Source organism: Hyperoodon ampullatus (genome assembly GCF_949752795.1).
Source record: "Hyperoodon ampullatus genome assembly, chromosome: 15".
Taxonomy (NCBI): Eukaryota; Metazoa; Chordata; class Mammalia; order Artiodactyla; family Ziphiidae; genus Hyperoodon; species Hyperoodon ampullatus.
In genome coordinates this window covers 20,068,627-20,094,295 of record NC_136928.1, presented here as the reverse complement: position 1 = coordinate 20,094,295, position 25,669 = coordinate 20,068,627, and the positions used below count along the sequence as shown (strand labels likewise).

General features: G+C 45.9%; 1 protein-coding gene across 1 annotated transcript; it reads right to left on the bottom strand.

The window, feature by feature from the left end:
* Positions 1-1,230: 1,230 nt before the first annotated feature.
* On the bottom strand, positions 1,231-24,562 carry IL1R2 (interleukin 1 receptor type 2; the record flags this gene model as incomplete). The annotated part of the gene is made up of 10 exons (XM_079720643.1): positions 1,231-1,397; positions 3,969-4,111; positions 5,532-5,667; positions 7,793-7,855; positions 9,962-10,133; positions 13,189-13,369; positions 18,927-19,185; positions 19,708-19,835; positions 21,268-21,344; positions 24,506-24,562. The coding sequence occupies 10 exons, from the start codon at positions 24,560-24,562 to the stop codon at positions 1,231-1,233; spliced, it is 1,383 nt and encodes a 460-aa protein (XP_079576769.1).
* Positions 24,563-25,669: the final 1,107 nt, after the last annotated feature.

Below are 25,669 nucleotides of genomic sequence, written 5' to 3'. Positions count from 1 at the left end.
TCTGGACGCGCAGGCTCAGCGGCCATGGCTCACGGGCCCAGCTGCTCCGCGGCATGTGGGATCTTCCCAGACCGGGGCACGAACCCGTGTCCCCTGCATCGGCAGGCAGACTCTCAACCACTGCGCCACCAGGGAAGCCCTGATGTTTTGCTTTTATTATTTTATTTTTTTATGCAGAAATTGTAACATAATGAACCCTGTCCATCTTTACTCTGGTGATTCTTTTATTGCTAGTGAACACAAGAGAATTCATCCTGTTTTCATCTATTCTACCAATAATTATTAAATGCCCAGTGGATGACAGGCTTGATTTGAGGTATTGGAGATATGGCCATGACCCAAATAACATCTCTGCCCTCAAGGAGCTCCCATTCTGGTGGGAAAAACAGAAAATAAACAAGCAACTATATAATGGAAGGTCTGGTGGTGATAAGAGCTATAATGACACAAAGCAGAGTTGGGGGGAACAGAGAGGGTTTGGAAGGGACTCTTATAAGGGCCTCTGGGAAGGTCACATTTGGACAAAGACTTGAATAGGTGAAGGAGTGAGTCATGCCAATTTTCCTGAAATTTGATTTTTTTGATTTAACTCATTAATTTAGCTGGAATTTAGTTTTGGCGTATTACATAAAAGAGGCTCTGATTACTTTTTTCTCAATGTGTATGCAATTGTCTCAATACTCTTCCATTCTCTTTATTTTCAGAAGTTTCATTATGAAGGCGAATCCATTTCTCAGTCTGCTAGTATGTTCTAACATATTTTTCTGACCATCTATTTGAATTACTATTTTTTGGATCGTCCTTTTAAAAAGCATTTACCAATTCTTGCTGTGACTCTTCTTTAGTATTTCGAAACCATGCTTTCCCATTTCAACATGAAATTCCACCTTCCCGAAAGGAAAACCATGTCTTTATCTATAACACCTGCCATAGAGCATCGCTAAAGTAGACTTTTAACACATTTTTGTGAAATGAATGAATGAATTCCAAAACTCATTTAGGTGTTTTCACCTCTTATTCAAAGAGCACCTCACGCCCACCCATGTGCACACTGGCTCCCGTGATTCAGTTTCTGAATAAACTTTACATGTCCACTTCAGTCTTTTACTGTAAACCCACTATAAACACAGCAGCTCTGTTAAACAACTGAGGAAAAGAACTACGTCCCTCAAAAACCAGGGTTGCTTCCGGAAGAAAGGACATCGTTTGATTTGAACTGTTTTATTTCCTTTATTTTACTCGGATAGGATTGAGAATCTGATGGCTGGTCTTTAACTCCATCCAACCATAGGCTTTTCCAGTTCTGCGTTTACACCGTCTGTGCATCCACATTCCCCCCAAAACCAAGAAGATGAGGGAAAAGGGGGCCAGTGTAATCTCCCAGGAGAACGTGGCAGCTGTAGGAAGAACAGACATGTGAGGGGTGAACACGCTTCTACCACCAAATAGGACATTGCCGTGCACTTTACAGAGAAGGAAGTGGTGTTTGTCACTTCTAATAAATATGTACTGATTTTCAGAAAGTCTGTCTTACACCAAGATCAAGGATACTTGAGAATGATATCTGTGGCATTAGGCAAACGAGGAAGGTAGAACAAATATCCATTGGAGAGAAGCAATGCAGAGTTGGGGGGGTGGGCAGGTGTCGATGGTCTAATTTTGCTCTACCCGTTGGGCTGTGTGCAATAAGATGCCTGTCTAGGTCTCTGCTAGCTGACTGTGACGTGGCCAGCACATCATTTGCCCTTTTCCATGAGCATGGGTGTCATGAGGCGTCAGTAAAGTAACAAAGGAAAAGAAAAACTTTGAATAAAGGAGCTTTAGGTGTCAAGATTATCGCTTGGATCCAGCTATTTTATATTCTACTCCTTGGCATCTCTGTGTTATGAAAATATAAGAAGCAATCCCTGGTAGTGCAGTGGTTAAGAATCCGCCTGCCAGTGCAGGGGACACAGGTTCGATCCCTGGTCCAGGAAGATCCCACATGCCGTGAAGCAACTAAGCCCATGCGCCACAACTACTGAGCCTGCGCTCTGGAGCCCGTGAGCCACAACTACTGAGCCCGCGTGCCACAACTACTGAAGCCCACGTGCCTAGAGCCCGTGCTCCTCAACAAGAGAAGCCACCTCAATGAGAAGCCCGCGCACCGCAAAGAAGACTAGCCCCCGCTCACTGCAACTAGAGAAAGCCTGCACGCAGCAACGAAGAGACCTAACCTAGCAAAAATAAATTTAAAATTTAATTTATTTTAGAAAATATAGGAAGTATGGATAAAAAGTTAACAAGTGTTGAGGAGGAGGGATAAATTAGGAGTTTGGGACTGACATATACACACTACAGGTAACCAGCAAGGACCGACTGTAGAGCGCAGGGAACTCTGCTCAATATTCTGTAATAACCTATATGGGAAAAGAATCTGAAAAAGAGCAGATATATGTATATGTATAACTGATTCACTTTGCTGTACATCTGAAACTAACAGAACATTGTCAATCAACTATACTCTAATATATAATAAAAATTAAATTAAAAAAGTTAACTAGCGCATGGATGATGAGGCTAGAATTCTGCATTTTTAAGCTACTATTTATCTTAGTCTGTGCAGGCGTTCAGAAATTGACACAATCTCAGACAATTTCTCCAGATGATTCTTACACCTTAAAATCCCTCAAGGCTTAGACACAAGTGAAGCTTTAATTTTCGGAGCAGCCATTTGGAGGCACCTCTCAGCCCTGGTGAAAGGCTTTGACCTGTGCCCTCTGTGATCAGCCATGGCCCACCCAGCGAAGGACATGCCGGGTCAGGGCTCACGTCTTAGAAACGTTTGCAGGTTCCCAGCATCAGGAGCAGACAAACCATGGCTTCCTTTGGGTCACTATTCTGAAGCCCAGCAGTGGATCCCACTTTCTGTGGGATCCTCCATTTCCAAGTTTGTACCACCACCAACCCACTCATGGAAATGATCTGGGACGTCAGCCTTTGCGTGTGTCCTAGGGCAACAGTTCTGAAACTTTAACATGAAAGGAGCTTGCTACATTGCCGTCTTTGGCCTCACCCCAGAGAAGCTGACCGGGTAGATCTGGGGGTGGGCCTAGGAATCTGCATTTTCAACGAGTGGCTCAAGTCAGGGATGCTGGTATGCATGGACCACAGCTGGAGAGAAGTTATACTGTGCTGTCCTTCCTGCCCTGAGGCTTCCACAAATTCTCAGCTTTCCAAGTAAAAGCTTGTCTGCAGCTGCCTCCGCTGCAAATAAGGAATCTGTGGGGCAGTTTGTGTTTATTGATTGTGCAGACGGCCCAGCAGGCAGGGTAAGGGTCCTGGTAGGGATCGCCTTGTCTCTTCCCTTCTTATCCTTCGGGCTGTCTACAGACTACATCCCCCACGTCTCCCTTTCCTGCTCAGCGCTCAGACACTGAGAAGAAATCGATTTGTCAAAATGGTAAGTCAGGGTTTTCTTTTCTTTTGTAAATGTCCTTCCGTGAGCACTGGGTTGGTTTGGCTACAGCCTTATGCTTTATCTCCTGATGACTGACGGCTTTAACCCTGAAGCTGCCTGAGCCCTGCGCACCTTCCAGTTCCCAGCTCTTGGAGGATGAAATCTCTCAACCTCGGGATAAAAAGCATTGCACCCTCCTCGAGGGGTCATGAAAGCAGAGCTGGTCCTGCTGATCCAGGCAGAACCACTAGAGGACACGGGTTTTTTTTAAATCTATCGCAGAACCATTTTATCTTTTTTCCCAAAAAATCAGCTTCCTCTTTAAATTTTTCTTTGAGTACAATCTCCAAAAGCCAGCCTCCACCCTACCAAAAATGTTATAAAAGATGAGAGATTTGCTTTCTGTGCTCCACTAATGGGAAACTCACGGGCCCTCCTAAGTAATCACCCAGAGCGTCGGGAGCTTTATTTAGCATCCACAGAGCATCCAACACATAGTTTTTCCCTTTAATGTCCCCAAAATCCATACCTTCTTTGACTGTAGTACGAAGCATCTGGAAACTCATCGTATTACGGACAACACATGTAAAATCCGTGTGCAAATCCTCTCTTATGACTGGATCAAAAATCAGTGGCACTTCAATATAATTCTCATTATTTTCTGAGTATTCCCTAAGTGAGAAAACACTTAGTTAAACATAAAGTGTCTTTTCGACATAGACACCTACACATTCTCAAGGCCCCACTGTGCTTAAATTGATGTCACGATTTACCAAGTTAGAGGCACTTGCCATTATATTTGTTACGTATTTGGGAGAATTTCTAAGCCTGTTCCTGAAGGTAAGAGGGACCCTGAAGACGCTGGTCACTATGATAGGATACTTGTGACAAGGAGCACTTGCAGAAGCCAGTTTAGTTTGGATAATGGGGGAGAAATCACTTTTTAAGGCCCTTGATGAACAAAGAAACAGTAGTAGAAATAGAAATGTCAAGTTTTGGGAAATTGGACTGTATCACCAAGAAATCATTTGCATATTGGAGGGCAGGGAGTTTCCAGGAATCCCGTCCTCCACGGTGTCTACCCTCATCCCCACTCACTGCCAACCCTCACTCTAGAAACTCAAGTTCAGATCCGAGGGCTGCAGATGAACCGCAGTGGAGGGGTCTCTAATCAACAGCACTGCCATTTGCAATGTTGCAGGAATCCGAAGATGCTTCACTATGATCTGTTAGTATGAATAAAAATATCATGGATGTGGATCCACTAGGACTATTTTTTTTTAATCTATGGGGGGAAAATAGGCTCCTTTAAGCAAAAAGACAGTATGAGTAAGCTGATATGCGGCATGTGGGGTCTGCCCAAGCTTTTCACAACGAGGATTTGCAAGCAAACAGTTGCACTAGCCACACATAATTTCTATCCACTAAATTGCATCCAGAAAGACCTTTTTTGATAGGTCCTTCCAAAAAGACAAAAATTGGGCCAGCAAAAGTTCAGGCGACTTCAGAGTACTGAAAGTATAATTTTAAAAACACTTTATAATTTGGAACATTGAAGGGTCTGCCTTCCTCACACGCAAATGGTTTCCATTTACAAGGCCTGATTGTTCTACTTTCAGAGTGAGAAAATATTTCCCGGAGATGAAGGCTTATGAGGACAGAGTCCTCGCTTTCTTTCAGAGTAACCTTCCTTAGAGGCTGGAAGGAAGCAGAGGCGGCTCTCGGATCCCGTGGCTAAGTTTCAGGGTCATTTTAAGGGCTGTGAATGTTTGACTCTGCAATGCTCAAGGAAGAAAGATCTAATTAAACAGCTAGAAGAGGCAACACCCATGTCAAGTAGTAGGCTGCAGCTCATAGATTTAGAGAGAAGGCTTGATTCTCAAGAACAGTTAGTGATTCTTGGCAAAACCCAATGTTTAAGATTCTAAAAATCCAACGGAGTAGAATAAAAAAATATATATATATATTTGTAATGTGGTGTGTGTGTCATATGGATGGATTGGCTAGGACATTGTATCTACAAGGAAGTGGAGTCTACAGGGGGTTCACAACAGCTCCGCCCAGGGGATGAGGAAGATCTTCCCCCACTTACTGGCGCTGCCCCTTGGTCACGCGGCCCTCCTGGTAGGCATCCTCTACGTATGTGTTGTTGGCAGTCCACCACAGCAAGGTGGTCGCGTGTATGCCAGCTCCCAGAAACACCTTACACGGGATTGTCAGTCTCGACCCTGTGACAGCAAGACGCAGCACATCAAACATCAGAAGCCAGCCAGGGGACGGGGTCACATCAGCAGATCTGAGCGGTGGATCTTCCCCCCTCTTTTCAGACACCCTCACCAATTCTTTTCTTAGAAGGAAACTTAGTTCCCTCAAGCAATTCCATTCACCTAGAGCATCAGTATTTACCAAGGGTCTCCAGCTCTTTCCACTGGTCCTCAGGGCAGATGGAAACCCAGAGGCAAATGGCTTCCCCAAGGCCACTCGGCTCCTACAGTGCATTCTGGATTCCAGAGCTGCCTTCTTCCACAGTTTATTCTTCTTGTCTCCAAAAATCCAGATCCAGAATTCAGAGGATTCTGTCTCTTTGCCCATTGCTGGTCTCTGCTCTCCTGTTTCCCCTAGGAGCTCTCTATCCCTGGTCATGTTCATTTAGGATGAATCCTTTCAAAAGCCACTGTGTTTTACATGAATGATGCCTTCTACAGTTGTGCAATATGATGGTCCTAGGTCCCCTGCCTCAATCACTATGTTGATTTTTTTTTTTAGTCACCAAAGGGGAGGAGGGGGAATAAATGAAAAAATCCTTCCCATGTGTTTCTTCCTCGTGGGTAGTGTGCCTCCCTGGGGTGTGTGCTTGAATGCACCTGGTCACTTCAGGCTCAGAAAGCCCACTTTTCTTCTTCCTTCACATCCCTTGTGACCTTAAAGATTTCTCAGCCAAAAGCAGCCCATTCGTTCCGGCCTCATATGACTCTGCCAGGCACATTAGTGCATGCAAAGCGAAAGGGCCAGAGACTCAGCTCCACTGGGCTGGGGAACACAGAGGGGCAGGGGTGCTGGGGCGCTAGTCAGCGCTAACCCGGGTCCCCAATTCCCCAAGCTTCCAGGAGGCTCTTCTGAGAGCCAAGGCAGCTGTTGGGAGCTGCAACTCAGGTGTCAGGCAGCAATCCTGGTGTCTGTGCAAGAGCCCTCCTTCTCCATGACCACCAGTGAAAGTTAAAAACCACCAGACAAAAGAGGGAGGGAGGGAGGGAGGGAGGTAGATAGATAACAGATAATAGATAGATAGATGACAGATAGATAATAGATGATAGATGGATGGTTAGATAGATAATAGATAGATGATAGATAGGTAGATAGATGATATGTAGATAGACAGGACTCTGTAGCCAGGGTTTAATAAATGAGCATAAGGCCTACAAAACCACTATATAAAAACAGACACACAGAAAAGGTACAGGCCTTACAGACACACAGGCCTGAGTCTGAACCCCAGCCAGACCCGACTATGGCGTTTTGACAGATACTGAGCCAGGGACCCCCTGGGCAGCTTTTCCTTCTGGAAATTCTGAGAAATAAGACCTCCCCACGGGGTTGATGTTGGCATTGAATGGCATCTTTTTTTTGTTTTCTTTTTTGCGGTATGCGGGCCTCTCACTGCTGTGGCCTCTCCCGCTGCGGAGCACAGGCTCCCGACGCGCAGGCTCAGCGGCCATGGCTCCACGGCATGTGGGATCCTCCCGGACCGGGGCATGAACCCGTGTCCCCTACATTGGCAGGCGGACTCTCAACCACTGCGCCACCAGGGAAGCCCTGAATGGCATCTTATCAGACTTAGCAGCGCTCAATAAGAAAGTGCGTGCTGGCCAGGATGGTGAAACATGGTGAAAACCTCTGTCATGCATTTTCATTAACTCCCTTGACCCGCTGACCAGCTATTTTGGCGATAAGAAACTGTCTCTGGGGGGACCATCAGGGGCAGAGCCGGAGTCTTGGGGAAATGCTGAGCGTCAGCCACGTATTGGTAAAGTGAATTATTTTAAATACACCACAGGTGCTGACTTTCTGGGGCATCATGCCTTAATCCTTTCATGCAGTTAACAGCTACTAGAATGTTCTGATTTTTGCACTGAGATTTTTCTAGGCAGGGTTTTCAAGAAGCAAAGCGTACATGTTTTCAGATAATGCCATTACTGACAGGATTTGGTAAAGGGAAATGTTCCCTCTCATTTGCTATTTCCCGCTGCGGTAGGGGGACCTGCAAACCCCATGGCAGCCGCAGTCGGTGACACAGGGGTCCTGGGGCCCCAGCTTTGGGACTGCAGGCATCCAGGTGGGTTACAGGGTCCTTACCCAGCGAAGCTGAGATGGTCTGGTGGGGGGAGATGATCACGGGAATCGTCTCCTCTTCTCTTTCTGAGAAAGATACGAGGAAAAGAGATTCAGTTAGGAAAGCCTTCCTTGGAAGCTGAGGGTCAGGGTCTATTGTTTAGCTAATTAACTAAATGATCCTTTACAGTAGGGCCAGCCATTGTGAGACTTGGCTTTTGCCCGGCAAAGGAAACCGGCTCTCCACGAAATTGAGCCTCTTTGGCCAATGCTTTTCCCAGAAGAGAGATGACTGGAAGAAGCCACAGTTAAACACACATTCCACGAACAGATGTTCTCCGCTCTGTGGTAACAATTAACCATTCCGCTCCCCGGCTTGCTGAATGAATCCTTAACAGGAACCTTCACGCTGTCCACAGGATAGGTCTTACCCCAGAGGCTCCTGGCCCCAAAGTATCTCTCCCCACTCCCTCCCTGCCATCCCATGCACCTACCACAGAACCCTGGAGTCGCTTCCAAAGAAATAAAAAATAAAAAAGGCACAGGGGCCCCAGAACCACCTGTTCGTGATGCTAACCCCATACTGAGTGATAAACAGAGTAACCCAGCTTGACCACCAGAGCTTTTTAGTTGAGGTGATTGACCCTTGGGCGGGGGGAATTGGAACCCAGCTCCCTGAGAGGCAGACCTCCCAGCAGCTGGAAGAAACTGGGCACCTGAACTGGAGCAGAAAGGACAGTGTACGGGGGTGGACGAAGAGTTCTGCTCCATCCGCACCTCTTCCACTAAAGAGCATTTGAAACCCTAACGGGAGTAAGCATTACGCAGCATCCCAGGAGAGCCCAGGGAGCAGACGGCTTCTCCACCATGACCGGGAGCTTTTCCCTCCCCTCACGGTCACAGGGCTGCTGCACAGAGGCTGGGAGCAGAGAGGGGACAAGAACGCCCCAAGGACGAGACGTGAATTCATCCATGGGTCCCAATTCCAGGCTGCATCAGCATCACCGACACGGGGGTGGTGGGGGTGTTCAACACAGACTGCTCATCGTTTCTGATTCAGTAGGTCTGGGATGGGGCCTGAGATTTTGCAGGTCTGATGAGTACCCAGGCGATGCCGCCACCGCCTCCGCTGCCGCTGGCCGAGGACCACCCTTTGAGAACGGCTGAGACACAGCGTGGCCCGGACACAGGATTATAGGTAGGTTGGCGCCCCCTAGTGTTCCTGTGCAGTATCACATGAACAGGATAATTCGGGGCCCCTTCAAAGGCACGGGATTCTCAGGGATCCCCGCTGTGCGGGAGCAAGGGGTGGATGTGAATGAATCTTCACAAGACGTTACAAGAAAATAATCTAGAGATTTCCATTCACGGGAGACACGATGTTCCCTGTAGTAAAACTGAATCTCTGGATTCTCTGGGAGAAAAAAGTCTTTCCCCTCACAGACCAATCATGGAACCTTAATATAGTTCCAATGCTCTCTGAAATGCCCTTAAAAGACTCCAGTTGTGTAGTTACTCCGTGTATAAAACAAAGAAAAGCGCCATACCTTCCAGGGCAGGGGCCAGAACTGCATCACTTGTGTGCCCTGTGCACCAAGCTTGATGCCCCGCACGCAGGAGGCATGGAGGAAACCGTGGATAAACTTGACATGCTACTCAGTACTGTTCACAAGATTATTTTCAGGTAGAACTCATTTAAACCAATGAGATCCCTCACTATTTAAAATCCTGGTTTCAAGGGTAACTAGACCTGCTTGGGAAAGACCAGAAAAGGGCAATTTTCACTACATATGCCAATGCATAGCCTTCTCACGGAAAAATCCAATAAAATCCTAGTATCCTAGAATTATACACAAAGTTATGGCGACCGTGTCCTGATAGCTGGCCCTGGAGGTGCAAGCCTTCCAAAGGGACCTTCCAAGAGAACCACTGTTTGGCTCCCTCTAGTGGTGTATGTTTTAGCCTCAGACTCGGAACCCTGTCCACTACCCAGGGATTCACCATTCCTCATGAAAACACCCTGCTTCCTCTCTTTCCAAGTGTCCTACACATCTTAGAAAACTGATGCTTAGAGAGTTGCCATATCCTTTCATACCAAAAGACATTCAAAGAATTCTGCGGGAACCCTAATTTTTTCCTTGCATGCTTGTTGCTGAACCAGGGTGCAGAGGTACCTTGATGGCAAGTACTCACTCTTAACACGGAGTTTGATATTCCTGGTGATGTTGTATTGCCTGCCTCCGTGGGCAAACGTCATGGCACACCGATAATAGCCTGCATCCTCCAGAGACACATTGTTTACCAGTAAGCGAGTTCCCCTCACACTTAGAAATTTCTCATTGTCTTGATCCAAAGGGACAGAATCCTTAAGAGAAAATGTTTTTCAAAGTTACGCTATATCTTAATTGACAGCTCAGAAACTATGAACAGCATTGCTATTATCCGTCACTGTTGAATCTGCAATCCAAGAATCGCTCTGATATTTACTTTGCAAATATTGTCCTTTGGGACATGCTTTTAACTGTATTTTTACTGGGGGGAGTTTGTTAGCATATAACACAGGATGGCTGGGTTTGTTTAACCAGAATGTTTAAAGCCCATTTGCTTTGGCACAATGGGAAAAAAAGAAACTATCTTCTTTGACAAAGTAGGCGATTAAAATATAAATATATTTATGGCATAACAGCTGCCTATAGACCTTGGGAAACATCCAGAAAGGAGTGCTATGACGTAGTCATGGCAACTTGGAGAACAATGCTCAGAAGAGTTGATGTTGCAGTAATCACTTTAAAAATCATCTCAATTTTAGGAGTCAGTAGAGACAGAGAAAAATTTGTAAGACAAAAATAAATGTGGGGCTTCCCTGGTGGCACAGTGGTTAGGAATCCGCCTGCCAGTGCATGGGACATGGGTTTGAGTCCTGATCTGGGAAGATCCCACATGCCGTGGAGCAGCTAAGCCCGTGCGCCACAACTACTGAGCCCACGAGCCACAGCTACTGAGCCCACGTGCCACAATTACTGAAGCCCACGCACCTAGAGCCCATGCTCCACAACAAGAGAAGCCACCGCAATGAGAAGCCCATGCACCACAACGAAGAGTAGCCCCTGCTCGCCACAACTAGAGAAAGCCTGAGCACAGCAACAAAGAACCAACGTAGCCAAAAACAAATAAATTTATTTTAAAAAATAATAATAAAAAAAATAAATGTGAGACATGAGACCACACTTCCCGTATGGACAAAAGGTACTGTGCGTTCTACAGAGCAGACCCTCAAGAGGGAGGTCTCCAGTAACAGAGAACACACCCTCATGAGCACAAAATGTTCTCAGGAACATCTCTTTCAAAACCATGATGATTGTGGGGCTTCCCTAATGGCGCAGTGATTGAGAGTCCGCCTGCCAATGCAGGGGACACAGGTTCGATCCCTGGTCCGGGAAGATCCCACATGCCATGGAGCAGCTGGGCCTGTGTGCCACAACTACTGAGCCCGTGTGCCACAACTACTGAGGCCCATGCACCTAGCTCCCATGCTCCGCAACAAGAGAAGCCACCACAATGAGAAGCCCGCGCACTGCAATGAAGAGTAGCCCCTGCTCGCCGCAACTAGAGAAAGCCCGTGCGCAGCAATGAGGACCCAACACAGCCAAAAATGAATAAATAAATTAATTTTTTAAAAAAGAAATGCCTTTAAAAAAAACGATGATTGCAATAGTCATATATAACCTTGCGTCTTTTCAGAGACTTTTTCTGAATGAGAACCCAGGCATAACTGGAATAGTTTGTCAACCACATAGCTCATGAAGTCTAATTGTACAATTAAAGAGATTTCATTGTTCCCAACATGAGTGATCAAATATGAAAAAAGCAAACAGGGCCCAGCAGCACAATTATTCCAGGGCCTACGAGCCCCCAGGTCTCCCCCGTGTGGCAGGGATGTGTGGGTTCTGGCCTCCGGGGTCAGAGGTTTGGCTTCACCCTCTAGCAGCTGCATGACCTTCAGCACGTTCCTTACATTTCCCGTCTCTGTTTCCTAATCTGTAAAATGGAGATATTAACAACCCCTACTGCACTGGGTTCATGTCAGGGAGTTTAGAACAGACTTGTACACAGAGCATGCTCAGTAATGATTAGCATTCTTAGGACGGGAACAAATATTATTATTAAGCGACACCATGATACCCTTGTCCACCTGAATTTATTGAGGACCATTTACAAATCAAGCACTGCACGAGGTGCTTCACACACTGTGCTCCATTTAATCTCAAAACAATCTCAGGCAGTGGGAGTGACGAACTGCCGTCTTGCAAAGGGAACAGGTTTAAGAGGTAAAATAACTGACCAAGGCTATACAAAAGGTCAGTGAATAAGCAGGGTTTCCAGTCCAGACTGGTCAACCCCAGAACCTGTGCTCTTTCCTCTACGGTAAAACCCCCCACTTGACCTTTTTATGCTCTTACAAAACCAAGAGCCCCATAATTGGGCAGGCTAACTCCTAGGAGCTGGCTGCTTACTTTCTCCAAAAATCATTTAAAAGTTCCCAATATTAAATTGAAATCCTATAGGTATCTTGTAGTTAGAATACCAGTCAACTGGTCAACCTATTTTTTGATTAAAGGGTTCATTTCTATCCATTTTTAAACAAATAACTGTACTTTTCAGTATCAATCTATGGTGTATATCAGGAGTTGGCAACTTTTTCTGTAAAGGGCCAGAGAGTAAATATTTTAGGCCTACGGTCCACGTGGCCTCTGTTCAACTATTCAACTCTGCCGTTGCCCCACGAAAACACAGAAATAAATGAGCGTGTCCCAGTAAAACATTACTGATAGACACTGAGATTTGAGTTTTATATCATTTTCATGGGTCATGAAATATTAGTCTTTTTTTTAAACCATTTAAACAAGTGAAAACTAAGCTGGTGAACATACAAAAATGGGTGGCAGCTCAATTTTTGGCCCTGGCTATCATTTGCCCACACCTGGTCTAAACAAGGGAGCCAATGATAGTAGATATTTATTCAGCCAGTCAAGACACGAAATTGTGTTTATATTTACTCCTTTAACTCAAAGGTTGATTTTTATGTGCTTTCAAAAAACTCTATCAATATGTGTATCAAGTTGTTAAATAGTTCTTTCTAAAAATTTCTATAGACAAACAACAGAGTAAAAAGCTATTTTCTTCAGCTGTTATTTATTCTGCATTCATTTCCACTCTGTCTTTTCAAATCACCATCTGAGAACACTTACCTAAGCCCTATAAAAACTAATAGAGTATATTAATCATGGTCCTTTTTAAAATCACTGGTTTAAAAAAATAGAAATATAAAAGTGAACATATTGTCTTCAAATGAGTATTTTATATCTTTCCTATGGCTCATCAAACACATTTTCATTAAACGGCAATTCTTAAAGATGTACCTTGTACCATCGAATCTTCACGTCAGTTTTGTTCCCGATGAATTCACTCAGATCAGGACAAACTAATAACCCAGAGGCTGACAAGGTTACAATTTGCGGGTAGAAGATGAGAGGCAGGGAAGCTTCTGTCTTCTCAAAAACCCTGAGCTCAACAGACATTTCGTCACAGTAAGAGGCATTTCTGATTTAAAAGGGAAAAAAAGGAATAATAAATGGCAAGGCAAAATGAAAATAAAACTAAGTGAAATTAAGAATAATTCCCCAATCTTATTAAATTCTGCATTCTGTATTTTCCTCATTGCTATTGCAATACTTTTGTCCCTTGTCCTTTTGAATCTTTGGAGCACAAAAAAAAAAAAAAAAACACATCATAATTGTCATATAGAAATGGTGATATATTCTGCATGTTTCCAAAAAGGACCCTCCACAAGCCTGATTTCAAGACCATTGAAGGCCAGTAGAAAACCCTCAAGTCCTCTTCAAAGGGGCCTAAACGCTTCCAGGTTCCGGGGGAGGTTCTTGATCACAGCCCCAGTGTGCTCCAAATTCCTGGTCCAGGCAACCTTATCTAGATGGAGATATTGTTTCCTAAGAGCCACTGTTTCCATATAAAGAAAATCCTCATTACTTCTCTTGGAAATCATTTATCAACTGAAGTCAAATTTCAGAAAACTGCTGAGCACTTTGTATAAGCTCTAGAAATGATTTTTGCAATACTGCACAGGGGAAGTTAACTTGATAAATTTGTTTGTTTGGTTTTTATTTATTTTTTTGGTGGGTCTAACTATAATCGCAATATCATCATTCTATCCAGACCCTAGAACTGGGGAAAGGACAGAGGCAAAACATTGACAGAAACACAGACGATGTGGAGGGAAGGACAGAGGATATTAATACAAACAATTTTTTTAAGTAGAAAAACATAAAGATATAATTAGCTCAGCTAAGCTGCTGGTGACCTACCTAAGAAACACTGGACATCAACACAGACAATGAGCATGTGTGTTTTATGGGGTTGGGAGGGAGGGGTACAGCAAAATGTAAAAAAATTCTATACCCAAAGAAGGAACAAAATGTGAAAATTATATGTGAAAGTAGTAAGTGATAAATGCTTACTACCCGAAAGCAAAAAGAAATTAATTCAAATATATAATGCCAATATCTATATTCTACTTCATATCTGGTTGAAGAAAGGAAAAAGATGAAAAACATTTTATGCACGAAGAAATGCAGACAGCTATCACCTTGAAGAATGCATAATCTCACTGCAAATCGAAGAAATGCTAATGAGGACAAGTCTGAAGAACAGAGCACACCTGAAAATAGCCCTCCCAGCAGCTCCTGGGGAGGAGAGCATGCCAGGCTCTGTGCTCTGCAATACATCATTTCATTTATTCTCCAATCCTGTGATACTACTGTATCACTTTTAGATGAGGAAAATTAGGTATGCAGAAAGTAAGTAAATTCCTAAGGCTATAGAGCCTCTGAGAGGTCAAACCAAGGTTAGAAGCCAGTAGGGCTGTGGGAAAACCTGTAAATCAGGGCATTACATCCAGACACCAAGCTTACGAGACATATTGAGAGTTACAAACCTGTTCACATTACTGATCTGGTCATCCCCCTTGGGCAACAGACCCCCCCCATGGAAATAACTCAAAAGAAAGATGGGTGGGGAAATCATTTGATCACCACTCATATTCCCCATGTAGTGTGGCAGCCCCACAGCAAAGAGGTGGTTGTCATTTGTGCCATCCACCAGATATGTCCTGTCCCCCATCCAGAGCAGACGGTGGGGTTACAGGTCCTGGCACTGAGACTTGGGGGCTGCGTGGCCCAGCAGCATCACCTTGCCCACCCTGATGGACTGAACAGCTACGTGGGTTCTAGGTCACAATATTATAAACAGCACAGGAGCAGGGCCGTTGTATGCCCTGTGACTGTAAATGCCAAAGGGCATTATGGCAGCTGCTGGTGATCCTCGCTCTATTAGACCCCAATCCCGAAGCCGGAAGAGAGTTTGAGAGGTCAGCCAGGGGAACTCTCCCACGAGCTACAAAAGATTAACCCACACCGGGTTTCCCTGGCCTCTCAATCTCAGATCTCTTTTTTCTACAAGAATACAAAACAAAATAAGGTATTAAGCACAAATTTTTTAATCAAGTATAAAAACAAACTTTAAGGCAAATATGACAGCTCACATCTCCCTAATTTTTGCATATTATCACTTCAGTAGTAAATAAGTCTTGCATTTGGGGAAAGAAAGGCCATTTCCATGTGCATACTGACACCTACAATGGTGCTCCCCATACTCTATGCTTCATATGCCATGATTTCACAGAACCCTCCCAACAAACCTCCTTACAAAGGAGAAAAGTGAGGCCCATAAATATCAAATAATAAGACCAAGATCCTACCAGGTAGCAAATGAGGACTAAGATTCACATCCATATCATTCTGACTCCAAATTCCATTCTATTTCTACCATGCTATTAAGTTTTCCTCGTAGTATTCCTTAGAAAAACGTTAGAATTTTTGACACTAAAAAGGAAAGAAAAATTATACATTTATAGCTATTGTAAAATCAGATATCCAGGGACTTCCCTGGTGGCGCAGTGGTTAAAAGTCCGCCTGCCAATGCAGCGGACACAGGTTCAAGCCCTGGTCTGGGAAGATCCCACATGCTGCAAAGCAACTAAGCCCATGCGCCACAACTACTGACCCTGCACTCTAGAGCTCACGAGCCGCAACTATATGAGATTGTCTGCCTGCTTCCATTGACAGGACTGAAAACACACACACACACCATCTAGGACTGGGGTTGATATTGTCTGAAATTCTCCCATTCACCAGTAATTTCTTTGTGCTGAGAATGTCACTTTCTTTGGCTGCCTTTCTAAATGTAAACACTCATGGGCACAGTTTCTCCTTAAGTCAAATGAGTTTATGAAATGTGGGGAGACTCTGAAGCTGGCTGGTGAGGATGATTAGAGCCTTGGGGTAGAAGAAAGGCAGCAGCTGAAGAAACAAGGCCAAGAAGAGTATTTCCCAGTCACGCCAATGCTCTGCCCTAATCCTTTCAGAAGAACTAACTCAGGAAATGTTTAAGGCTGCCAACACTAGGCCTACAACTTTCTCCTTCAAGAAGCAGCAAGGTATGCCTAGACCGTTCAATGGGGAAAGGACAGTCTTTTCAATAAAAGATCTTAGGAAAACAGGTTAGCCACATGCAAAAGAATGAAGTTGGCCCATGAACTTACCCATATACAAAATTTAACTCAAAATGGATCAAAGACCAAAACATAAGAGCCAAAAACTATAAAAATGTTTAGAAGAAAATACAGAGGGAAAGCTTCATGGCATTAGACATGATTTCTTGGCTATGACATGAAAAGCGCAGGCAACCAAAGAAAAATTAGATAAATTGAACTTCATCAAAATTTAAAACTTTTGTCCATCAAAGGACATTATCAGCAGAGTGAAAAGGCGACCCATGGAATGCAAGAAAATATTTGCACGTCATATATCTGGTAAGGCATTGATATCCAGAATACATAAGGAATTCCTACAACTCAAAAACAAATAAACAAGCAACTTGATTTTAAAGTGGGCAAATGACTTGAATAGACATTTCTCCAAAGAATATACACAGATGGCCAGTAAAGCACATGGAAAGATGCTCAAGATCACTAATCATTAGGGAAATGCAAATCAAAATCACAGTGACACTACCAAATGTAAAATAGATAGATAGTGGGAAGCAGCTGCATAGCACAGAGAGATCAGCTCAGTGCTTTGTGACCACCTAGAGGGAGGGGATATGGGGATATATGTATACATATAGCTGATTCACTTTGTTAGACAGCAGAAACTAACGCAACATTGTAAAGCAATTATACCCCAATAAAGATGTTAAAAAAAAAATCACGGCGATATACCACTTCACCCCCATCAGAATGGCTATTAAAAAACAGAAAATAATAAGTGTTGGTAAGGATGTTGAGAAATTGGAACCCTTGTACATTCCTGGAGGGAATGTAAAATGGTCTGGCCACTGTGGAAAACAATATAAGTTCCTCAAAATTAAATATAGAATTACCATACGATCCACCAATTCCATTTCTGGGTATATACTCAAAAGAATTGAAATCGGGGACTCAAATTTTTGTACAGGCATGTACAAACAGCATTATTCACAACAACCAAAAGGCAGAAGCAGCCTAAGTGTCCCTTGATGGATAAATGGATAAACAAAATATGGTATGTACAGTTGACCCCTGAACAACACAGGTTTGAACTGTGTGGGTCCACTTGTACACAAATGTTTTTCAATAGTAAATACTACAGCATCACACAATCCATGTTGGTTGGATCCACGGAGGCAAAACTGAGGATACTGAGGAACCGTGGATGCTGAAGGCTGACTATAAGTTATATATGCAGATTGTTGACTTTAGGGGTTGGTGCCCCTCACCCCCGTGTTGTTCAAGGGTCAACGGTACATATAATGGAATATTATTCAGCCCTAAAAAGGAAGGAAATTTTGACACCTGCTACAACATGGATGAACCTTGAAGACGTTGTGCTGAGTGAAATAAGCCAGTCACGAAAGGACAAATACTGTGGTACTTGGAATATGAGATACCTGGAACAGTCAAATTCATCGAGACAGAATAAAGGTAGAAGGCGGGTTGCCAGGAGCTGGTGGGGAGGGGACATTGAAGAGTTGTTCAGTGGGGACAGAGTTTCAGCTTGGGAAGATGAAAAGAGTTCTGGAGCTGGATGGTGGTGATGCTCACACAAACCATGTGACTGTACTTAACACAACTGAATGGTACAGTTAAAAAGGGTTAAAATGGTAAATGTTTTCTTTTCTTTTTGTGCGGTATGCGGGCCTCTCACTGTTGTGGCGTCTCCCGTTGCAGAGCACAGGCTCCGGATGCGCAGGCCCAGCGGCCACGGCTCACGGGCCCAGCCGCTCTGCGGCATGTGGGATCCTCCCGGACCAGGGCACGAACCCGTGTCCCCTGCATCGACAGGCGGATTCTCAACCACTGCACCACCAGGGAGGCCCCTAAAATGGTAAATTTTATATTATGCTTATGTTACCACACTTAAAGGGAAAAAAAAGCAACAGGACAATGAGGAAGGGGACTATACCCCAGGAGCTGTGGGTTCCAGCCTCACCTCCACACCCACCGCCTGGGAGAACTTTATAAGTGAGCTTGGTTCCCCCAGGTGTGCAATAAGCAGTTGGATTAACTTCTTCCTGAAGTCTCACCTGGGTCTCCAGTTCTACTCAGTGTTCTACATCTATTTCTTGGGTCCTTGTGGATTCAGCAGTGAACCAAACAAACCAAGTCCCTGTCCTCTGGAATTTACGTTCTAACAGGGTAGACAAACCTTAAGTACATAAAACACATATATGTGTGACAGATGAGGAAAAATAAGCACAGGGTAAGGGGAGAGTGACAGGAGTCCTGCTTTAGATAAAGTGGCCAGGGACGTCCCCTCCATAGAGGTGACACTTGAGCAGAGACTTCAGTGAAGGGAGAGAGGACGCCATGAGGACATCTTGGGACAGGCTCTCAGGTAGGAGGTATTTCAGTGACAGTGAAGTGGACGTAAGGTGGGTTCCCACCTGTGCGCTGGGTTTTGAAATCCAGGTTGTCATGGAAACGCCATGCAAGCATCCATTCTGCAAGGGCCCCCCTTCCCACCCTCATCCCAGAGGGACTGACCTGACAGTGCAGATGTAGGTGCCAGAGTCCCCCCTCAAGGCTGGCACGATCCAGAGGCTGCCGTCCTGGACCCACACTCGCATCTCTTCCTCCCCTGGGACCATCGTGGTGGAGTCGTTTCTACGCCATGTCACATTGAGGTGGGTGCTAGCAGAGTCCCAGTATGGCACCTGGGGGCACCTCATGGCCACAGCCTCCCCTTCTACCTTGAACCTGGTTTTGGGATGCCTGCCATGAAATTGGCAGCTTCCTACAGCCACTGAAGGACAAAGAACCCACAGTCAGGCTTTAGGTCCATCCGAGGAAGCCACGTGCCCCTGACAACGTGGGGGCCCCATGAACCCCTCCTCTCACAAAGATCTCAAAACTCCCAAATAACAAGGTTAGGGCGACTATCAAGTCCCATCAACATTCTGTGGGAAAAGTTAAGTCAGGTTCACATGATAACAAAAAAAGTTTGGCCTTATTTTTGACTTGTTGATGCCTTATCATTCAAAGTCGATCTTGATTGAGTTCAGCTTAGTTGCAGCAGGTCGTACGGTTAAAATCCAAAGGCACCTTTTGTCAAGGGCAAAAGCAGGGTCTCTCTGGTTTGCTCCTTTGGCAGGAATGACCGATGCCCAGAGCAAGCTCGTGCACCAGAGGAGACGGGCAAGAGGAAGACTCCATCACCTACCAACACCTTGCTTTCTGAGGACAACAGAACCTCCCTAGAGAAGCAACTCCTTTCCCCAGAGAAGCTGCAGGCACGTCCCCTCCAGCTGAAAGAGTCATTTCTTACCCATGTGTTCCTCAGGCTGGATGGTGAAGACAGAGACCCACATCATCAACATGGACCAGGTGAATATCACTCCCGGGAACTTCTGGAGGACACAGGAGGTGGAGACCGCAGGTCCAGCACCCCACAGCCTAGAGGAGGACACAGAGGAGGGGTCACCAAGAACCACTGACGCCCAAAGAGAGAACCCCTTGAGGATGGTCCCTGGGATGGGTTCTGGAGGTTTCCCCTGATGACCAAAACCCTTTTGCCTGGATTTTTTAACAAGAAAACTCAAATTTTTGAATTTATTCCTCTACAGCAACTTTCACTGGAATAGGAGTTCTGTCTCTTAAGTGTTTCTCTCTCCTGAAGCATGCCTTAGCACTCCCTACCCCTTGGCCTGAGAGGCTCTTTCCTCACCTAAGGCCACTGCTAGGGTCTGGGCTCAGGCATCACCCATGGTGGTCTTCCCTGACCTTCCCGTAAAGTTGCACCACCTTCCGCCCCAGTGCTCCATATTTCCTTTCTTACTCTATTGCTCTCTATGGCATCTATCATTAACCATGTCTCTTCTCTCCAGCATGTAAGCTCCATGTGCTTTATTTTATTTTATTCACCACTGTTTCCCTAACTCCTATTTGTTGAATGAAGGGATGAGTGAATGAATCACCAGAAGTCGAAAGTTCCTTATATTTTACTGGTCAGAGAACTCTTCCTATAGTCTTTATGGATTAACTCTTATTTTACATACAATTCTGACATACGCTGAGGGATGCAGCATACCTACCCTCTGATCTAGAGCATCCCCAAGGAAAAAGCAAAATGAGGGCCAAAAAAAGTGAATAATTTATACAAGCTCACGAAGCATTCCTCCCTACCAACCTCCCCAAGTCTGGAGTATCAGATGCCTCTGCATCTCCCCATGGTCCCTCTCACGCTTTATCGCAGTTGCCTGTTGTATCGCTAGCTGCTGCCACAACAATACTGCTAACAAGCCAGCCCCAAACCGAATGCCATACGACACCAGTCGTTTGTTCTTGCTCACAGGTCTGTGTGTCAGACGGAGCTTGGCTGACCTAGATTAGGCTGGGTTAGTCTCGGCTCCAAGCTTCAGGTGGGACCCAAGTCAGCTCCATGGGTGTCTCACCCTCCTTGGACCAGTGACTTCCTGGGAGATGATCTTCTCATGTGATGGCAAAACTCAAACAATGTGGGCAAAAGCACTCGAGGCCTTGCTTGCTCAGAACTAGCTCACTCTTTTTGGCCCACATTCCATTGGTCAAAGCAAGACGTGGCCAAACTGCCATCTGTGGGACCAGGAAATACCCCCACCTGTGGTGGGAGGAGTTGCAAAGTTACACCAGGAGGGGAATGAAGTGGGAGCAATCAGGCCATCCACCACACCTGTGACTTGTCTGGCTCCCACGGGTGGGGACGGCCTTGAGGACAGAGGCTGGGTCTTATTCACAGCCTTCGTAGACTACACAGTGCCCAGTTCCAGAAGTTACCAGGGAATGTGTATGATTGAAAGTCTACCAGGGAGTTGGGAGTGATGAGTGAATCCAGAAAAAACATCCTTACCCATACCTCCTCCCCATATCCTTGAAGGAGTCTGACTTTTTCTCTGTTCCTGGCACAGATGCAGTTCTGAATGTCTCCTAGTAAAACCAGATGGCTCTTAACTGGCCAGGGCAGGGTTGGCAGACAGAGGAAGCAACCCTTGCACTCTAGAAACCCCCCTCCCCATCAGTGGGGAACCATCAGAAGGCAGGGGCTCAGAGCTGCGTCCTGAGCTCCCCCACTGGTGATGAGGCGCAGGGGTTGATGTGGAGGACCTGGGACTTTCCCCTTAGTTGGGTGTCCGCCCCGGGCTGTCTCCCCTAAGCTCTTCCTGCTTCTACAGGGTCCTATCCTTCACGTGTTCCTGAAACGCAGACATTTCCTGTAACTTGAACCCCACCCAAGGTTCACCAGGCCACTTGCTTAGCATAAAGGTCACACCAACATTGACCACGTTGCTTTGTCCTCTTTGGGCAGGGACTAGCTTATCACGTCCCAACCATACTGGTCCCAGCCAGACTCACGAGTTCTCTAGTAAGGACATAAAACAAACAGGAGTTAAACACACCACGTGCAATCAATACCACGTATCCAAGTAAATGAATGAAGTCAAAGACGTTGACCCAGGGACCAGTGGAACGGTTACCGCTGCTGTGCTAAATACTGAGCGTTTGTTCCTTCATTTTGCCCCCATGATGTGAATCTCTCTCTAAATCTACGGATGATGCAGTAGGATAAAGAGGTGAAGTAGCTTGGCCAACATCTCACAGCTAGTATGCGGGGGGTTGACGTTTAAACCCAGGACTGGTGATTCCAAAGCCCTTACTCTTCAAAAATATAGTTTCTGTGACAGATGGTGCTAATTTCCTCCTCCAAAGTCGGCTCCCCCAGTAACAGAACCCCCGACTCTTACCTGGGCACCGCCCCCATCCCCACAAAGACTACATTTCCCATCCTCCCTTGCAACTAGGAGTGGCCACGTGACAAGATTTGGGCCAATGAAATGTCAGTGGAAATGTATGACCCTCCCAAGATGTCAACTTAAAAGTCTCAAAAAAACGTAAAAGTCTCCAAAGTCGGCCTTGCTGCCGGCTCAGTGTGGATGTGGTGGGCGGATTGAGCCACGTGCTGAAATGGTGGGGTGACCAGAGGAGCCTGGTCCTCAGTGGCTTTGTGGAGCTACCCTCCCCCACCCCGACTGCCTCCTTTTATATGTTCAGGCTTCCTGTCATCCTCACCCTGAATCCCTAATCTCAAGGACCCCAGGGAAGGAGCCCGGCGGGTTCTGTCACGTGTGGTGTTCCCACTGCTCCTCTTTCTGACACTCAACTCTTCCAAATAAACCGTTTCTGCCCACTGACCCTGAGAAGTCATCTCAACTCTCCTCGGGTGAAAGCAGCCCCCAAGGCTCAGGCTTAAACTCTGATTGTGTGTAGGTTTGAAACCACGTTTAAAATCACTCTGACACCAGAGAGTCAGGCTGTGTCCACTCTGGGGCGGCTGCTCGCTGAACTGTCACAAAGCCAGGGAACTGGGAGGGGCTCCGAGGAATCTCATCCCATCCCTTTCTTTTCAGGTGATGAACGGGAGATGGACTTTAATTAATCCTCTCCTCAAAATCACGCATCTGGTTGGGGTAAGAACCCTGATGATTCAACAAGGACCCTGTTCCAGTGGAACAAAATCCTACACTGTTGTTCTCCTCCGAGACCAGCCCCTCCCCATCCACCCCCGAGCCCCACCTGGGCCCCAGCCCCGCCTGGGCTTCCCAACCCCCCCGCCTGGACCCACAAGCCCCACCTGGACCCCCAGCCCCGCCTGGGCTTCCCAACCCCCCCGCCTGGACCCTCAAGTCCCACCTGGGCTTCCCAACCACCCCCGCTGGACCCCCAAGCCCCGCCTGGGCTTCCCAACCCCCCCCGCTGGACCCCCAAGCCCCGCCTGGGCTTCCCAACGACCCCCGCCCCCGCCTGGACCCCCGGCCAAGGCAGTTTTCTCCATTCTTCTCTGTGAACTTTGGCACAATAGCTGCTTTACTGCGACCTCTCCAGGAAGTGGCTTCAGAGGATTAAACCACAAGCACATAGCAGTGATCGTTTTCAATAACTGAAACCTCAGCAGCGGGCTGTACCCAGAACTGCCCTAGTGAGGGAGACGGTCGGTCTTTGCAGGCCCAGAGGGAAAAGTTCGTTTTGCAGAAGTTTGCAAGCAAATGCTATTTTCCTGCCCTATTTTCTTTAAATGTGTCCTTAAATGACAGGCAATTTGACATTTCTGCTTGAATCTGAGGTGACCTTCTTACTGGAAGAAAGAAGTTTTAAAGGCAGCTCGTTCCAAGTATTTGAGTTACAATTCTGGCTTTATTTTTTCCTTTGTCAAATAACCCTGTTTCCCAGTACTCAGTGTAAGGGCACAGAAGAATAGGAGGCAAAGCAGGGCCAGGCATAAGAAAATGAGCAAAAAAATGTGTGAAGAGTTGAAGAAAAGAAGAATAATGCAGTAAGGTGGAAACTGCTGATGGCCCAGCCTGAGCCAGGGGCGCCAGTGGCAGGGGGGAGGGGGAGGGGAGGGGGAGGGCACCTGAGCAGCATCCCCCTCGGCCCTCGCTAAGGCCCAGGTGACAGTACCTGCCTGTGACCCTGGGTCTGCCTCCTGCTTAAGGGTGGCACATGGAGCCTAAGGGTGTGTAGGTGTTTACTTCACCTTTTAGTTTAATTCTGAACAATTCCAACAGACTAAAAGGCTGCAGGAATAGTATAATAACACAAGTATGTGTCTTACCTGGGTTCACCAATTTTTAACATTTTGCTTTATTCTCATTTTCTCTCTCTGTTTCTTTCTGTCTGTCTGTTTCTCTCTCTCTCTCTGGGCCCCAGACCCCCTCGTTATCCCCCATCCTGTGCTTCCCAGAAACTTAGTTCCAAATGCTTTTTATTTTGCTTCAGTTTTGAATTTTAAAAAATTTCCAAGCTTAAGTTTGATGTAAATATTAATTTCCCCATAGGTTCAAGAAGTGGGGCTTCAGCCTCCCAACCCCCTGCCTGGATCCCAGCCCCACCTGGGCCACAAACACACACACACACACACATTTTCCCCTGAACACCTGGAAGTTTATTGAGAGTAAATAAGTAAGTAAACGATAGCTCCAGAGATAAATCTTTAGGCATTTAAAAGGAGTAAAAATTTGATTCTCTAGTATATTTGAGTCTCTCTCTTCATTCACCCAGAAGATGAAACTTTTCTTTATTTCCATCTTCACCTTGTTCCCAGAAGGTTTCAGGCAACTGTCCATCTCTGAGTCAGGCAGTACAGTCATCCAAAACACAAACACAAGGTGACAGATCTTGACTATTAAGGAAGACAAATAACTCTCCAGGCTTATACCTACTGCTGAGTCACATTCAGTTTGCAAAATAGATTCCTAAAAAACTGAACATGTTGTTTCAGGCATGTGGTATAAAACCTTCTGAAACCTATGGGGAAATAAATATTTACATCAAAATTAAGCTTGGATTATTTTTTAATTCAAAGCTGAAGCAAAATAAAAAGTATTTGGAACTAAGTCTCTGGAAAGCACAGGATGTTAGGCGTTTGAGATGTAGGGAAGATCCTCCAGCTTCAGATACAGGGAAGTACATGCCCAGGTTTGAGGCACATTTTGTTGAAAAATGTACTGGCTCAAAGCAAAAGCAGAACCCTGAGAGAAGTCCACAAACTATTTTTGTTCTATAGAAAAGAGAGAAGCTAGCACTTTCCCCCCAGAATTAAGGGAATTAGGAGCAGCACGGTGGGACTGTTTCTGATCTGCATGGCTGTGTCATAACGACAGCACCTGCATGTCCTTGACCCTGATGGGGCCGGGGGATTGGGGGGGTGGGGACAGAGTCGCTTACTGGAACCCATGGCACAGGAAGACCCATCTTTAGCAGAACAAGGCACTGGGCCACTTGGGCTGAAGGTCTGACCAGGGAGAACCTGGTAAGGTTCAGACTTGGCTCCACCAAGGGCTACGCACTCTCTTTCTGGTTTACTTTCTGCCAACAAGTATCTTTCTCTTTAAAACCACCCTTTCCAAATCTACAAACAACAAATGCTGGAGAGGGTGAGGAGAAAAGGGAACCCTCTTGCACTGTTGGTGGGAATGTAAATTGATACAGCCACTATGGAGAACAGTATGGAGGTTCCTTAAAAAACTAAAAATAGGGCTTCCCTGGTGGCGCAGTGGTTCAGAGTCCGCCTGCCGATGCAGGGGACGCGGGTTCGTGCCCCGGTCTGGGAAGATCCCACATGCCGCGGAGCGGCTGGGCCCGTGAGTCATGGCCGCTGAGCCTGCGCATCCGGAGCCTGTGCTCCACAACGGGAGAGGCCACAGCAGTGAGAGGCCCGCGTACCTCAAAAAAAAAAAAAAAAAAAAACTAAAAAT